This window comes from Varanus komodoensis, unplaced genomic scaffold (assembly GCF_004798865.1).
Source record: "Varanus komodoensis strain SLA01 unplaced genomic scaffold, ASM479886v1 scaffold32, whole genome shotgun sequence".
Classification (NCBI taxonomy): Eukaryota; Metazoa; Chordata; class Lepidosauria; order Squamata; family Varanidae; genus Varanus; species Varanus komodoensis.
In genome coordinates, this window is record NW_025335798.1 from 15,495,586 (window position 1) to 15,513,053 (window position 17,468).

At 42.5% G+C, this 17,468-nt stretch overlaps 1 protein-coding gene across 10 annotated transcripts in view; it reads left to right on the forward strand.

The window, feature by feature from the left end:
- Positions 1–15,092, forward strand: part of SLC35F5 (solute carrier family 35 member F5) — a 59,646-nt gene extending 44,554 nt beyond the window's left edge. For all 10 annotated transcript variants that reach the window (XM_044438131.1, XM_044438139.1, XM_044438132.1 and 7 more), the window contains 4 exons: positions 5,761–5,851; positions 11,871–12,025; positions 12,547–12,638; positions 14,921–15,092. In XM_044438131.1, the coding sequence (XP_044294066.1) occupies positions 5,761–5,851; positions 11,871–12,025; positions 12,547–12,631 (331 nt within the window). In that variant the 3' untranslated portion in view covers positions 12,632–12,638; positions 14,921–15,092. The remainder of the gene's footprint in view (positions 1–5,760; positions 5,852–11,870; positions 12,026–12,546; positions 12,639–14,920) is intronic.
- The last annotated feature ends 2,376 nt before the right edge of the window (positions 15,093–17,468 follow it).

A 17,468-nucleotide genomic window follows, 5' to 3' on the forward strand; every position in this document is an offset into this window, starting at 1 on the left:
AGGGCATGCCTATTCCACTGCCCGAAGAGCAGCATCGTGAGTCAATGTCCAATGGGGAGATTCAGGATTTTCCTCCGAGGGCCCGGTCCCCAACTCCTATGCCTACAGCGAGACCGATCTCCATCACCACCACCTCGGACTCGGATGGACGAGAGGCGGGAAGAAGGATGGTTCTGACCCTGCTATGACTACCCAAGGGGTTGGGAGAACTACCATTCTTTTGGATTTCATCCTCACCCACGGGATCGTTCTTCACCCTCTGTTCATGAGGATCTGCCGTCTACTTCCTGGCATGTTGAACCCGATCGTTCCACTTCTCCAGTAACCTCCTCATTGGAACCATACCATCCCAGACCCGACTCAGGCTCGGATGCCAACTCAACCTCCCCAGACGGCATGGTTACATCTCAAGGCCCGTCATCGCCTGAAGAACCCCACATTTCATTTGGGGAGCTTATGTCTAGACTTGTTCAGTCGCTCGAGATTGAGGCGCAACATCAGCCAGATCCGAGCACCGACAAGTTCTATGACATTTTCGGGGAGAACAATCATCAGCAATCGTCTTGCCGCTTATTACAACTCTGCGGCAGGCGATGATGCAACCATGGGACTTGCCTTCTCAAACTCAACCTACAGTGAGAAGATACGAGTCCATGTATTGGGTCCAAGAGAGCGACATCCCCTTTCTGCTTCACCACCCTAAGCCAAACTCTGTGGTGGTTGAATCATCTCAGGGCAGGGAAGCTAGAGGCCATACTACCCCCAGAGATAAGGAGGGACGCAAGATTGATACCCTGGCGCGCAGAGTCTATGCGGCTGCAGGACTCGGGCTTCGGATGTCCAACTATGAAGCCACCCTCGCTAGGTATCAATTCTTTATTATGCAGAGGCTGAATAATATCGTTGCTCCCCTGCCTGAGCAACAAAGGGACCTTGCCAGAACCTTCATTAAAGAGGGGATGCAAGTCGCCATTCAACAACTATCCACAGCACACCACCATGTGGATACGGACTCGAGAGCGCTTGTGGGGGCTGTCTCACTGAGAAGGCATGCCAGGTTGCGAAACTGCAACTTCCCCGATGAAATGAAGTGGCGAATAGAGGAAATGCCTTTTGACGGCTCTGGGCTTTTTCACTCCCGCACCGATCACAAGTTAAAGTCAATCCATGAATCCCGGATGACGGCCGGACGCATGGAACTGCCCGGACAGAACAAACGTAAGTGGTCATGGTCACGCCCATCCTACCGCTATCAGCCGCCACAGCAACAGTACCAACAGAGGACACAACGCAGAAGGCAACAACCTCATCAGCATTTTCCACAAAATTGTTGACATTTCGATACCGAGAAGCGTCAACACTGACGAGACGTGCGACCCTCTCCTCCACCTCCATACCCACCCTTTTCCCTCCCTTTTGGGGAATGGCTGCAAGGCCGACTCCCCATTTGGGAGTCCCATTACATCTGATCGGTGCGTCCTGTCAATTATTCAGCTCAGATACAGAATAGAATTCGATACCGTTCCTCCATCGAGCCTGATTCGATTTACACCGCGCTCCCCGGTGTTAGTGAACGAAGTGCGACAACTGCTTCAGAAGGGAGCGATTTGATGGGTTTCCAGTTCCGAGGGACTGCACGGATTCTACTCTAGATATTTTATGGTCCCGAAACAAGACGGTGGTCTTCGTCCAATCTTGGACTTCCGGAATATCAACAAATTTATCAAACCAAAGAAATTTCAGGTGACTACCCTCCAAAATATTCTTCCGCTGCTGAGGAGAGAGGATTGGTTCGCCTCCATTGACTTAAAGGATGCCTATTTCCATATTTCAATTCACCAAAGTCATAGGCGTCTGTGTTTCACCATCGGAACTGACATTTACGAGTTTAATGTCCTTCCGTTTGGCTTGGCCACGGGGGGGCCAAGCCAACCATTCTTCACCAACGCATGATACAGCTCACATCAGACAGCATAGTAGTGGTATTCTATATCAACAAGCAGGGCGGCACAAAATCTACCGCCTGGCCCGCCTGTCCGTGGACATTTGGGAGTGGTGTATCCCGAGAGGCATAACCCTTTTGGCGGTCCATCTGGCCGGGACCGACAACGAAGAGGCAGACTCCTTCAGCAGACACATGTCAATCACCCACAAATGGGGACTAAACCATCAAGTTTGCACCCAATTGTTCCAACTGTGGGGACATTCGGACATAGATCTCTTTGCCACCAACAGAAATAAGGTGTGCAAAAGGTTCTGCTCCAGGGCGGGAATAGGACCAGGATCAATGGGAGATGCCCTTATGATTACATGGACAAAACTCAGGTTCTACGCATTCCCACCTATTCCTCTGCTGACCAAAGTCGTCTCGATCATGCACGACGATGCCATGGAGATACTCATAGCACCTTGGTGGCCTTGCCAGGCGTGTTTCTCCACTCTCCTTCGGATCTCGAAGGGCAATTTCCTTCGCCTTCTGCTCACACAAGATTTGCTAACCCAACAAAACGGGGCCATCCGTCACCCGGATCTGTCGTCATTGAACCTCACTGCGTGGAGGATTCATTGACTCAAGGGACTGTTTCGGAACAGGGATCTAATAGATCACTAGGTACCTCACCTCATGATCAGTTGGACCCTCTCACTGATTCGGTACCGATGGGAATATTGTCAGGACCAAGTTCTTTGGATCCAGAGGTTGTACGGATTCTCAAGCCTGCACTAAGACTGTCCACCCGAAAGTCCTACGTGGCGAAGTGGCGTCGTTTTTCATCCTTTGTGGAATCTAGCTCGCTTAACCCACTTACGGTGTCAGTTGAGAATGTTCTTCAGTTTTTGCTGCACCTGCATCGCTCGGGACTGAAACCCTCCTCAATTAAGGTTTATGCAGCTGCAGTTTCACATTATCGTGGTGTAGTGCGAGGGCTGTCGGTGTTTTCACAGCCGCTTATTCGGAAATTTCTTAAAGGCCTGCAGAATCTACAGCCGTCCATTCGGCCATTTATGCCGACATGGAGTCTCTCAGTTGTCCTACAGGCGCTTACAAAACCACCGTTCGAACTGTTAGCTACTGTCGATTTATGCCTTGTTCCATGGAAAACGGCTTTTTTAGTTGCAGTTACTTCAGCTCGTAGAGCCAGTGAACTTTGTTCTCTTCAAATCGATCCACCTTATTTAAACTTCCATAAGGAAAAGGTGGTCCTGAGGATGGACCCTATTTTTTTGCCTAAAGTTGCCACACTGTTTCACCTGAACCAAGAAATTGTGCTGCCTGCCTTTTTCCCGTCGCCGTCGAACCCAGTCAAGAGGTCCTTGCACACCTTAGATGTTAGACGATGCCTGGCTTTTTATAGGTCGCGCACGGAATCTTTTCGACGTTCCAATAAACTTTTTGTAAAGTATTCTGAGCGAGACCAAGGATTGCCTGTTTCGTCTCAGAGGCTGTCGAAATGGATTGTTCAAACCATTTCATTGGTGTACCAACTCTCAAAGCTGGACTTACCTGTTGTTCCAAGGGGCCATTCCACTAGAGCGGTCTCAGCTTCCTCCGCATTCGCTGCGGATGTCCCGATCCAGGATGTCTGTAAGGCAGCAACTTGGGCTACGCCTTGTACTTTCGCGAAGCACTGTCATCTTGATGTGCGTGCCAGACGAGACTGCTCATTTGGGAGGGCTGTTCTTTCTGCCGTCCTTCAATAGCGACACCTCCTGGCACCGTTTCTGGTAAGCTTGCTATTCACCCATATGTGTGATGCACAGAGGCCACGACGAAGAAGAGCAGGTTGCTTACCTGTAACTGATGTTCTTCGAGTGGCCATCTGTGCAGTCACACAACCCGCCCCGCTCAGTGTCAGTGAGTGGTTTCGTTGTTGGTACCGTATCGTACTGCTTCGGTACCTCATAGTGGTAACGTTGGTACCGAGGGGGACTGTGTCGGTACATACTAGGTTGTTATGCCATGGGGTGGCAAACTTACGATCTCCAAAGACTGGAGAAAATGGCGGACACTCCGCTCTATATATACTACCAAGGGGAGGGGGAGCGGAGTTTTTCCTGCCAAAACCGTTAGCTTTCAATCTTTCCGGCCTAGGCACTGTGCAGGCACAGCACCCATATGTGTGACTGCACAGATGGCCACTTGAAGAACATCAGTTACAGCTAAGCAACCTGCTTTTCTGCAACAGATTCAGGAGGCCAGAAGCAAGAGGCATCTTTGCTTGGTCAAACCGGCGAGATGATAAGGTTCAGACAAGTGTACTGTTCAACAACACACATAGTCCAAGATAACAATCCAAGGAAAGTCCGACAATCCACAAGTCCAGAGGCTAAGAACCAGGAAGACAGTCGTGTTCTGGAGCAGGCAAGGTTGGAGAGGTAACGGGGAAGGCAGGTTCAGCTGGAAGCAGGAGCGGGCAGGAACAGACTGAAGCGAGGCAGAACCCAGGCGAGGAGATGCAGAGAGCACAGGAGAGTCACAGGCAGCTTGGATTTCTGTGGCAAAGAGCAGCAGTGCAGGGAGGCCTTTTATGCTTGTCTCTGGGGCCTCCAGCTACACTCTGTAGTTGCTCCTCAGTTCCCTCCAAGTGTCTGCAAAGGTGTCCCTGGTTCTGCAGGCACTTGCAGGGTCGCTCAGGCCCTGATCCTGACACTAGTATATGACACTGCCAGGGGAGCAGCTTGTACAATTCTGTTCTCATTGTTAATCCTTGACTGGAAGAGTTTGCTAGCAATAATTGCCAAGAGCAGAATTGAAGGAAATAAATATACAGACATTGTAGGTGTCCATGCACAGATTTGAATCTCGGCCATTGCCGCATGATATTTCTCTGATCATCAGCACTGGTTCCTTGCCACAATACTTGCAAATAGGCTTACACTGGCTCCAATATGATTCCTCCAAATAAAATTGTGGTTGTTCAAATTTTAAGAATCAAGGCATCATTGCATAAGTTGCTATCAATCCATGTATATTACATAGAACATAATCCTGTGCATCTTTAGACAGAAAAGAATCCTACAGTTCCCAGATATCCCTCTAGCATGGCTGGGGGTTCCTGGGAATTGTGGGATTCTTTTTGTATAAGCACACATAGCATTATGTCCTTAGTTCCTCACCACTTGCTTATAAGTTAGTTAGGCTCAGCCAAATTCATGAAATGTCTGCTTGAAGAATGTGTTTGGTTTGACATCAGATGATACAAATCAAGCAAAATGATCTGCAAGTTAATTTGTGACAAATTCCTTGTGATGAAAATGTCAACACAAAAATGTAAGCAATGACACAGACCCTGAAAGAAGCAATATGTTGCATTCCAGGGTTCTGGTGAAAGTTTTTTTTTTTTTTGTAATCCAGAGATCTAATGTTGATATAAAATGGTGCTATAAAACTACTTAAATCGGGCAGTTGTATTGTTGGAACTGATTCTTCCAAAGCTGGAAAATTACCATACATACTTAAATCTGAACATCATAAGATCCATGGGAGGGTTACATATGACAATGTTGTACTGACCTTTTTTGTCTTCTGGTGTATATTCTCAACACTATCTTTACAACCAAGCAAAGTTAGAAATATCTAGCTTATTAAATAAAAAGAAATAGTTCTAAACCTCTTGGTTTGACCACATGTGTTTATAGACCACAACTAGGCCACAAATTCTGCTTATGGTGTACTAGCATGAAAATTGCTTCTGCATCTCAGCTGTATTGCAACTGTTTTAATTTATAAACCTTAAATTCTATATTTTAAAATTTTCCCAGGGGCTGCTTTCTTACCTCATCACTGATAGGCACACTTGCCTTGAGCCTTACAATACCTCTGTCCATAATAGCTGACATGTGCATGCAAAAGGTAATGTAAATTTTGTTGATAACCCTACTGTTCAGAGTCCTAAACAGATAACTAAAAGGCAAAGGCTCATAAAAAGAAAGTGTTAAAGTAGTTTTTACATGGAGAAATAATTACAATTAATTACAGGTAATTGCCCTCGCTTCTTCAGTAATATTTCATGCTTGCTGCCTTAAATGCATACTTCTCTTTTATCAGTGAAGTATATGAAGTGCAACCAAGAATAGTTACAGTTTCAAATATTGAAAAACAGCAGTGTGGCTGTTTTAAGAAATGAAGTATAAATATAACTGGCACAGTCTTTGCAGGTGCAGTGCTTGCCTATGGGAGGATTGCCAGAGGACATGATAGAGCCCTGTCTTCCTTCCTCCTGCTTGTTATCATAGACGGATGCAGGCAGAACAAGCCAGAAATGAGAGGTTTATGCAGGTATTTCCTAATCCTTTAAGATCATGTCCCAGGGGAGAGCAGAGGGATCAGGTGCATGAGGACTTGGGACAGACATGCGGAATTTCCATTTCTGAGGCTGCCTGTTCTTACAGATTGGGAAAAACTCCCTTTGTGGAACCTTCTATTCAGGGATATTGCTACTGCAAAACTAAGGCGGGCGGGGGGGCGGGGGGCGGTTCAAGCTCCATGAGTTTTATATCATGCATTTCATAAAAGCAAGCTCTGTGTTTTATACATAAAATGATGCATTATATCTTTGTTAGTATTATATAATATAGAGATTTGAGGCAGGTGGGTAAGGGTATTCTATATATGATACATATGATACATTGGGGGCGGGGGTACAAAATCATGGTCAGGGAGGGTTTTACTTAAAAATCCTTTTTTCAGAAAGTCTTAAATACCTTCAAAGATACGGCTTTTAATAGAAAACCTCAGAATGTTGCAGGTGCCAGTTTGGGAAACAGAAGTTTCAAATACATGACGTGCTCTTCAAATAGGAGTGAATATGTCGTTGCACTGCGCGTTTCCCATCGCAGCATGTCTCAGTCATACTCCAACGGCTCTATCCCTGCAAAGGAAGTACACACACTTTCTGTTCCAGTTGCTAGTGAACATGCCTTGCTTGCCTTTAGCTTTCATTGCTGAACGCTTCATGTAGCCAAAGTAAGAAAAGGTGACATTGTGGGTGACACCTTTGTTATTGGTTCCTCCCCCCAGCTGCCAGTCTGCATGTCGTAGAATTAAAAATACTTTTAAAGATAGTTTGGGTTTTCTTCTGGAATGGGAAGGTTTACAGTGAATTTAGTGAGGGGACGCTGTCAAATATAGCTGCAGAGATCAGAAGTGGGCATTTTGAGAAGCGGAATTATGGAGTCTGCAGGGAAACTATTTAAACAGATAGACTTGGAAATCGCTAAAAGAGTGAAGTTTACTTCAGAATGTATCTTAACTTGCCATGGTGGAAGTGTCATCTTTTCTTCATGTTCATTTTCAATGCAGGTTGAACTTGCCCTCATTATGACACTTTCATTCTAAAGTGAGATTCTTCAGATGTAGTGTGAGATTAGCAACAATGCAGCTACCAGTTTTAACAGCCAACAATGGCTTTAGATTGATGTCTAACTTACCAATTCAGACCCTCAAATTAAATAATTCACACTTCTTCCTGCTGTATCAATTGCTGAAAGGTTTCTGAACTCTAGTATGAGATTATCTTTTTTTTTCCTCTTGGACTTTATTTTCCTTCCATCCCCAAGTTTAAGATCCATAAATCCACATATGGATGATAGGGAGCTGATACGGCAGTAACAGACTTGATATTACAGGATGTCCCTGAACACAAGGAAGGACCACAAAAGATGTTTTTTTGTGGCAAACTGGCATGCACACAACCCAAACTTCTGCATGATGACTCCATTTAGAAATAAACCAGATTTTGTCATTGCCAGAAAGAAATAAACCACACAGAGATCTGTGCTCATAATTCTCCTTTCTTATGGTGCTGCAAGGAAGTTTTCACATATAATCTTGTAACCATGTATTCTGAAAATGATTTATTTCAACAAGCTATAATAAAGATTAATCACAGTTTAGGGTTTAGGTGCAAGATTAACCATAGGGGTGCAACAGTACTTTGCAATTACTTAAAAATGGAAGCTAAAACTTCCAGTTTCATCCAAGGCTTAGGCAAATGGGGCGGCATATAAGTCTGCTAGCTAAATAAATAAATAAATAAATAATCCTCACCAAAGAGCGGGAGCATAGGGAGATGCATGGGAGCTTGATGCTTATTCCTATAACTATAAGCCACAGTTTTTTATTTTATCCAAATGCGCCACCATCTTTCTTATCTCCATTCAGCATCTTCTGTACATTCCTATTACTGCACTCTAAAAAAAGCAGTTTCTAAATAAACGCCGGAACAAAGATACAGAACAGGAGAAGCTCTTTCATTCTCAGTCATGTGCAGGCCCAATGAGATTAAGTAAGAGGTAATAGTTCTTGAAGGATAGTGCATGACTAGAATAACCATTTTTCTTGGTATGGTATATAAATAAAGATATGTTAGTAGATGTATAATTTCAGTTGTTCCTTCTTATTTTCCCTTGTGATATGACTGCCCTACTCCCTTCAGTTCAGCTCTCCAGGTAGTTTTTTGCCATCTCTCTGGGCAACATTGTTCTTCCATAGTTGAAGGATGCTGAGGCCACCTGAGCTAAACCAAGTGGCAGTTTGCCAGTGGGCAGTGCAGAAAGCTATTGCATAGATATGTACAACACAGTAAGCCACACTGTGGAGCAGACTGCAATGTGACCTGTAAGCCCCACTAACCAAGATGAATGGCCACATTGCTGGCAGGGAGCTACCTTGCTGCCCCTCCTCCTTGGTTCCCCCCCCCCAACAGGTATCCCTGGGGACACTGCAGGAATGCCAAGCTTCCAACCGTCTGGGAGCAGCCATTGTGGAAGTAGAGACCACTTCAACTGGCTGACTTTCCAGCTGACTGGATTGCTCTGCACTGCACAGCACCACAATGAGCCCAGAAGGACTCCCTGTGTGGCATGGAGCAGGAGCTGCTTTACCCTTTTTTCTAGTTGGCTGAGGCAATTTCTGCTCCATACAGCAGCAAGGAAAGGGAGACACCTCTGATAGCCTTCCCCTAATTGCCACTGAGGCAGGCACTTTGGAGGCACCTGACAGGCATTCTCACCCACTGACCACCTGGTTATTCTTAGAAAGGTCTCGCCCACAGTCTGTCTCCTGTTTCATGCTACTGCTGCTAAAAGTCTCTGTGGAGGGTCAGGGGAAACAGGCTTGACCCACAACAGGTCATGTCATCTGGGTTTGGGCAACACAACAACCCATAATCAAGCAGACCCCCAGTGGGGTCTCACACTGTAGGCCACCCTGACAAACCCATTCCTGATTTTGCATGATGCAACAATCCACCCCATCCTGTCTTATAAGACTCAGTGGGTTGTCATGCTGTGCAAACCCAATGGCTTCCCTGTTCAGTATGCCTTCTTCCTTCCTCAGTAACCCTGGGCTGACTTTTGAAAGAAACCTCAGCTGGAACAAATGGGAGTTGTCTTTTAAGAGTGATGGGTAATACTCAAATGCTCACATTACCAGACAGTAAAGTCTCCTTATGTCAATTATTTTACGTTTTTAGTTCTAGTTTTTATATACCTTATTCAAGATATTTTTTTCACTATTTATTTTCATTTGTCACATGCACTTTAGAAGAGGTACAAACTGGAAGTGGGAGTAATGCTAAAATAAAATTACGGTAATCTATAAAGCTTTAGGATAGAATTAAGATTCAGAGACAATTAAGAGGTAAAAATTAACAATTGCTATTTAGTAGAAATAAATAGAAATAGAAATTGTCTTATAAATACAAATACAGTTATCCTCCAGAGATAGGATAAGTAAATGCCATATACTCATGAAATCTTCTACTTGTCCCAGACTTATTGTAGACCACTTTGAGAATTCATCCTTAAATTCTTAATTGTTTTTGTTTAAACTAGCTAATACATCATTACTTCACAAACTAAAGATGACTTTTGAGGCTACAATCCTGTTTATATACTCCCCTGGGGATGAGGCCTATTGAACACACTGAGTCTCTCTTCTGAGTAGTGGCACATGATGCACTAACTAGACTTTAAGATTCTCAACAAAGGTGGTTCACTGAAAGGTGCCACACAGTCTTTATCCTTTTCTTGCTGCAGCTGCCTAAAAGTCTCTGTGGAGGGTCAGGAGAACCTCCTGAACAGCTTGGCCGTGTAATTAGAAACATCAAAAATCACTCTGCGGCAAGTCCTAAGAGGCATCAACTAAATTGGGTGGAACATAGGTGTTGAGACGGGCATGAGATGCATTTGTGAATTAGGTTTCTCTGCTAGGGTTGAAAGTCCAATAGAGAACTTTAGATGCTACTCCCATGTATTTGAACTAGAGAATCCGGCAGTAGAGTTTGCTGGAAGCTATCCCTTTGTAACCTGGAAAGCTTCCTGGAATTACTGGGATTAGCACAGTAAAAGTTCTAGTGTGCCTCTCTATCAGGGAGTCAAACAGAAGCTTTTGGGAGGACTTCAGAAAGGGAAAGGAGAAGTAAATGATCAGCTGCACAAAATGACCTCCTTTGGCTCAACCTTTTGGAACCAGTCATTTTTAATGATTATTCCATCTTAATCAAACCTTCTATCTCAGGCTTGATAACCTCTACACATAAATTCTTTTCAGGAGAAATTTCCTTCTTGCACACTTTCAGTTCTTTATGTAAGGACACTGAATAAAACAGATTGCTAAGTTTAACTACTTTCTATTGTCATTCTTCTGAATGGATATGCTGAAAGACTCCTAGAATATGCAAGTGAGCGGAAAGACACTTGTAATAACAACATTTTTATAGCTATACATAATTTAACTATTATTACTTTGAAAGTACGATAGTTAGTCCAGCGCACACTATCACGGCTTCCCGCTGTGGTGAACCATAGCATGGGCCAAGTGTTGTCGTTGGTTTTTTAAATATTCGAACTTCAGCCATAGCTTGCCATGTCATCTGAACATGGAATCCGTGATTTATGTGAAGGTTAAACAACTCTCACACAATCCATGGACTTTGGGGGGGTTTATTGATTTATTTAGAGTTTTTGTATGCTGTCCCCTTGCTATATAGCCTCGGGACGGCTCACATATAATGCACAGTCCACACAGTAATAACACAACAGGCCTCGAACATTCAGAAGAGCCACTGGCACACACTGCAGCCTACCATTGCCTAAAGAGAGCCCGTGTGCTGTAGTGGTTAAGAGCATGGGACTGGGACTCAGACGATCTGGGTTCTAGTCCCCGCTCGGCCATGGAGCCAACTGGGTGACTTTGGGCCAGTCACAGACTCTCAGCCCAACCTACCCCACAGGGTTGCTGTTGTGGGGATAAGATGGATGATGTAAGCTGCCTTGAGCCCTTTGTAGGAAAAAGGCAGGATATAAATAAAAATAAATAAATAAATAAATAAAATAACCCAGTGTGGAAGCTGTCCCAGCGTATTACTGTACTACCGCAATCTATGATTTTTTGGGTTCAATATTCCTAAATTTATATCCATTCTTCTACCCTACCACATCACCGTTACCTGTTTAAGAATATGCCTGTGGTTTTCTTCCCCCAGCCCTTTGAAACTCTGGCCTAAAACTACATAAACTGCACCAGCATTGTTCTATGCTATTTAGATGGTATTAAGTAGGATGGTGAATTACGAAGTTAAAAAATGCAGAGTTGAAAGAACATTTGGATTCTGTTTCTTTAAATCAGGTATTTTCGGCTCTGTGTGTGCCAGGTGGGTAGTGGTAAAGCATTGGAAACAATTTTGGGAGAAGTGCCTGTTTGAACATTAAGTGCTTTTATTTTCATGTGTTTTAAACTGTGCATAGGAATACCACATCTAGGAAAGAATATTTAGAGATTTCCCATCCAAATATGTGACAGGATAGAAATGCAGTTTTTCTGTACTATTGGTGTAATAACAGAATGATATTTCTTATTGTAATTTCAGGTCCAGTTTTCTTGGTTATTCTTTGCTGGGGCAATCCCTGTATTTTGTTCATTTTTCATTGCAACTCTCTTATGTCACTACAATAACTGGGATCCAGTGATGGTGGGAATTAGAAGAGTTTTTGTATTCCTCTGCAGAAAACACCGTATTCAGAGGTGGGATCATTTCCTTGCTGCTTTTATCTCCTTTTCTACCTGGGCTCCTTTTGATGTTTATCTTTCTTAATCCAAATTTTTACCACAGGTGACATCCTTCTGTAAGACTTCATCTATAGGACTTTGTATAGTTTGCATGAATTGGTTTGAAACTAGGAATGTATACTTCGACTTTGCTCAAAATGCTTAAAATGTGAATCGCCCATTGTGAAATCATCTGAGCAATGTTCTAATCTAGTTTATGTAGGAAACAGTCTTTCCTTGACATTGTGCTGGATATTTTTTATGTTAGGCATCATTTAGTATTAGAGGCAGCAGACTTGAACTGAGGCATACGGAAGGGGAGAGGCACTCAAAATTATTCTGGTCTCTTGAGATTCCAGACACAGTGCTGTTGTACATAGAACCTTAAGATTGTTTCTGCCCTACCAGCACCAGCATTGTGGATATGCTTATGTAGTTTCTATGATGCTGTGCATAAACTCAAAACTAATTTCCCAACTCTATATACAATCTTGTAGAATATCAGAAGAAAGTGAGCAATGTGAAAGTCTAATTGCAATGCACAGTGTTTCTCAAGAAGACGGAAAAAGTGGTTGTTCTTAGACAACAGGTATGTATAATTGTAAACAGACTTATACTTAACACTATAAAAAGAACACATTGTCTGGGTTAGCATGACACAGCAGCCTATTGTGTGTTTCTTCCCATAATCAGCTGTTGTGCCATGTGAATCCTGGCCAGTTTCCACAGGGTAGCGTTTGCCATCCCACAAATCTATGGCTTCTTCTAAGGGACTACTTTGACCCTTTGACCACAATGGGTTGTTGTGGCACCTGAACCTGGACAAGTGAGCCCATTGTACGTATGTGGAATCAGCCAGCCCCATGGCAAGAGAAACAAAATGCCATCGCTGCTCTTGCTGTAGGGCTCCAGATGATTATGAGCCTTTTGGGGTTTCTCACAGCTTTTTGCTTTGATGGCTACAAGCAGTCCCCAGTGGCATCTTGGCTTTCAAGTCTTAGCTTACATTTTTGGACAAAACATAGTACATAAAATTAATGTATTCCTTTTTTTTATTTTCCTTGCTGAGCAGCTGCAAACATCCACAGTTTCACAATTGTGGGGGTTTAAACTCTTGACTGGGGACTAGGAATACGTCCAGGGGTGTCCCTGATGCTAGTCAGAAGAGACTCCAAAAATATTTTCTGCAGTTTGGTGTTTCTTGACACTATTAGAATGTCATCTGCCTAATAAAACAAAAGTGTGAGAGAGCTTTTGTAGCAAAGAAAGGTTTGTGGATTAAAAACAAAACCCTCTCCTTTTAGTCCTCTTCAGGGTACACATCTTGTACACTCTCCTGATATTCTAGGTGCTTGGAAGAATGTAAATGTTGGCTCCTCACCTCCCCCCCTCCCCACAAACACACACATAAACATGCTTTTTTAAAGCAACAAGTTATTTTAATAGGTAAATGTAAGCTCCTTTTCCTTTGGAAAAAGAGGGGGGCACATTTGCATTTTCCCGAGCAGCTAGAGGCTCAGGACAACCTACATTGTGTACCCAGTTGGGAATTAAAGAAGAAAGACATTTTAATGATCTTACTGCAAAGGTGGTTTAACAGCCCCCCCAACACCCCTCCCATTTTCACAGCTAAAGATTATTTGTACCCAGCTGAGGCCTGGACCCCACACAGTCAGGTAATTGTGATCTTGCAGATTGCACAACTATAGCCAGAAAAAGATTTTTTTTAATCATGCATATTTTTCTGCACATTTTTTTTAAAGATTAGACAACCACTGAAAACCTTTGAATGGATCACTCATGGCTGTCAACACAGATTAAGAAGGCTTTCTTTAGAGTTGGCTTTCTTAATTTCCAAAGCAAAAAGGCCACATTAAGCACAAATACCTTGTAATCATGGCAGTGAGTGGAAGCTCACTTGGGATACCCATGGGAAGACTGTGCAGGGAGGGTGAAGTCAACAAACCATAGTGACCTTGATCATCTGTTGGCTCATTGTGGGATGTTGCACACACAACCAACCCAGCATGGTTTACTGTCATGGTGCATTATTGTATTAATGCTACGTTGCATTATTTTATTACCAAGGCACAATTACCTCCATCCCCATCCTCCATCTATTGCTTGTCAAAGTCACAACCTCTAGAGTACTACTTAAAATTTAAGTTTCTGTATTTGCATTATATAATTTTAATTATTTGATAAAGAAAAAGACAAATTGATTTGTTAATAATTGCTGCTAGTTTGGGTTCATACGAATACTGCCTCATAAGTCTCCCCAGGTACTAATGCAGAGATAGACAACTTGACCTACAATTCCCTACAGCTTAAGAGATCTCAAGGGAATGTCAGGGGTTGTAGCCAAAACATCTGGAGGGCCACAGTTATCTATCCCTGTACACTGAGGACCAGTGTGGTGCAGTGGTTAGGAGCATGGGACTGGGACTCAGGCGATCTGGGTTCGAGTGCCCGCTCGGCCATGGAGCCTGCTGGGTGACTCTGGGCCTGTCACAGACTCTCAGCTTAACCTCCCTCACAGGGTTGATGTTGTGGGCATAAGATTGAGAGTAGGAAGAGGAGAATGGTGTCAGCTGCTTTGAGTTCTTTAAAAAGAAAAGATTAAAATTCAGGATATAAAGCAAATAAATAAATAATATTCATGCAATAGTATCACAAGAGGGAAAGTATCTTCATTTACCAAGAATCCTTCTTCCCTTCATGTTCTAAAATGCTGTGCAAACTGCCCTGTACTCATATCCTTAAAACTGTATCCTCTCATCTTCATCGTTATATTTATTTGGTATAGATTATGAAGGTCAATCAGATTGTAATATGATTGGTACTAATGATACTTTTCCTTATTTCTTCCAGTGGAATACTAATTCAGCGAAGAGACAATCTCCTGGAAAGTCCTCATGGAATCATGTTTCAGTGCCTCTTCTGAATCTTTAAATGTTTCAGTTCTTTTGAAACTTAAAAATACACTATCGCACTCTCAATTCCCAATCTTGAATTAGTTTTATTAAAGAGCTACTTTACTACAGGAAATTTCATTCTTTTTCTACGAAACCAGCCTGCCTTATAGAAATCAGCTGGTGAGATTACTTGACACAAGGAAGTAATTCCATTCTAGTGATCTTTTTTTTTAGCTTTCATATTTTTGTTAAGTGCTGGATAATATTTTTACAAATACTTTTCAAATTCTGTAAAAAGTCTATGAATCCTAATTTTGTATACACTTTCAAATGAAAACCTGAAACACACCAGTTACCTGTAATAGGTACGAATGATCATTGTATAAGCTCTACTTGAATAGCACAAAAAGAAATTATTTTAATTTATTGAATAATTTCATTATTGCAGAAGCTTCCATGGCTCCCCAATATTACATATCTTACCTATATAAACAGCCTCATAATGGTTGGATCCCTTGTATTTTAAATATCTATTGTGTCCTAATAAATTCAAGATGTTAAAGAACTGTAAAGATTTAAAACATCAAAATCTGACTTTGAAACTAGAGAACCTTTCAATCTTTGTATGCAATCAATACAAAGTCACTTTTAAAATGTTTTGAATGAAATTATTTCATATAGAAACTGAAAACAGAAAGGGTGCTCCCACAGCCTGCCAGCCTGCTTTAGCTTATGATAACCCACAGGGAGGTGGGGTCACATGGAGCCACCATTTTGAATATGTAACCCCAACTTAGGAGTTGTGTTGTGTAAACCTGGCAAGCATGGATTATTTGAGGGTGAAACAACCCTTTTGTAACCCAAGGTCTGTTTAACCTTTGCATGACAACTCAATCCCTACCTGGGCATTCCAGAGTTCATTTTTGTTGAAAAGAAAAAACTCATGGAAAGTTATCCATACCTGGTTAGCCAGTTTGAGTTCAAGTGGCAATGATAGAGCAGTGGAGGGTGGAGGTAGGGGGACTTATGTAATTATCTCTTTTGTCTTCTCACTAATAAAAGGGGGCTCAAATTGGGAATGAATAACCAGTACAGAGGAGGGAGACTACTTGAAAATATTCTTTCATGCCGTTTATCTGCTCAGCACTGACTCTCCACTCCCCCTGCAGACAGCTTTCCCCCTAAGGAGGACACCAAACCATTTCTGTAATGTGACCTTGTAAGTCTTCATGTATATTGGATATTTTGATGCGCAGTCCACCCCAGACAGAGTGCCCCAATTACATAACAAAACAGTTGGAAGATCATTTTGGGATAGCTCATTTGGGAACAGTTGGGATAGCTCATTTTTAAAACAAGGAATGAACAAAAATACCACTACCTATGAATAAGTATTTGTACCTAAAGAGGCACAATTGGAATAATGCAATTATTTGAAAATGGATTAATCATTTCTGAGGGACAAGTTGCAGGAGTGGATAAGATTATATATGGAAAAATAGATGGCTACAAATTGTATTTTTTAAATTTTAAATCAGTCCTATGCCATGGGGAATGTTTTTGATTCTGATGGACAGTGAATTTTAATATATATGAAAAATGCTTATCTAATAGCTATTTCAATAAGAAAAAAGGCAAGCATCTAATACAGCAGAAAAAGAGAATTAGGATTGGATCCATAAATGTACTAGTGGAAAAGGCGTTGCTAGTGCTGGTGGTGTGATCTGAAAATGTTTTTCAAGAGCTAGCAGAAGGCAATGCCACTGGGCACTGAGGAACAGCAGTGGGGAAGAGCTGTTACCATCGTGCTCTGCTTGCAAGCTTCCAATAAGCCTCTGGATTTGTGGGAAACAGGATGCTAGACCAAACAGGGGTCTCAGTTTTGATCATGTGCTGTTGTGTGAATAATCTCTGCATTTCAGTTCTCTTGCACTTACATTTTTCTTATATTTTATAAAGAAAGTTATATTTTTCTTTAAAAGTCCTTTCAGAGGCAAAAGACACCTTCCACTTGCACAAATGCTCATCTGGGTCCAACCCTTGTGCCGCTCCTCTATGCATACTTACTTGGAAGTAGAACCTATTGAATCCATTAGAACATCTGAACAAACACACAAAACATGCATATGTAAGCTGATGGGGCTAACACAGTGCTGTGAAACATCATATCTTTTCAGAATAAATACTGGGATTTCATTTCTTCTTTTAATCCTGTTGGTTGAAGAACCAGGAAAACACAAAACAACAGTATGCATTCAGATATCAGAAGTCAGGAAGCAATCATTTGGAAGCCTTAGCATTTGGTCCAAGAACAACTGTTATTGGTAAAAAACAAGATGTGATACTTGCTGGTTTTGCAGTGTTCCCCCCCCCCCCCAACCACCACCACCACCACCGCTGTTCCATCTTACTGGGGAAGTTGCTGTACTGCTGAGTGAGTTGTATGAAGTGGTGACCTTCTAGAAGCAGAGCAGACCCTGACAAATCAGCTTTGCCTATTGCCT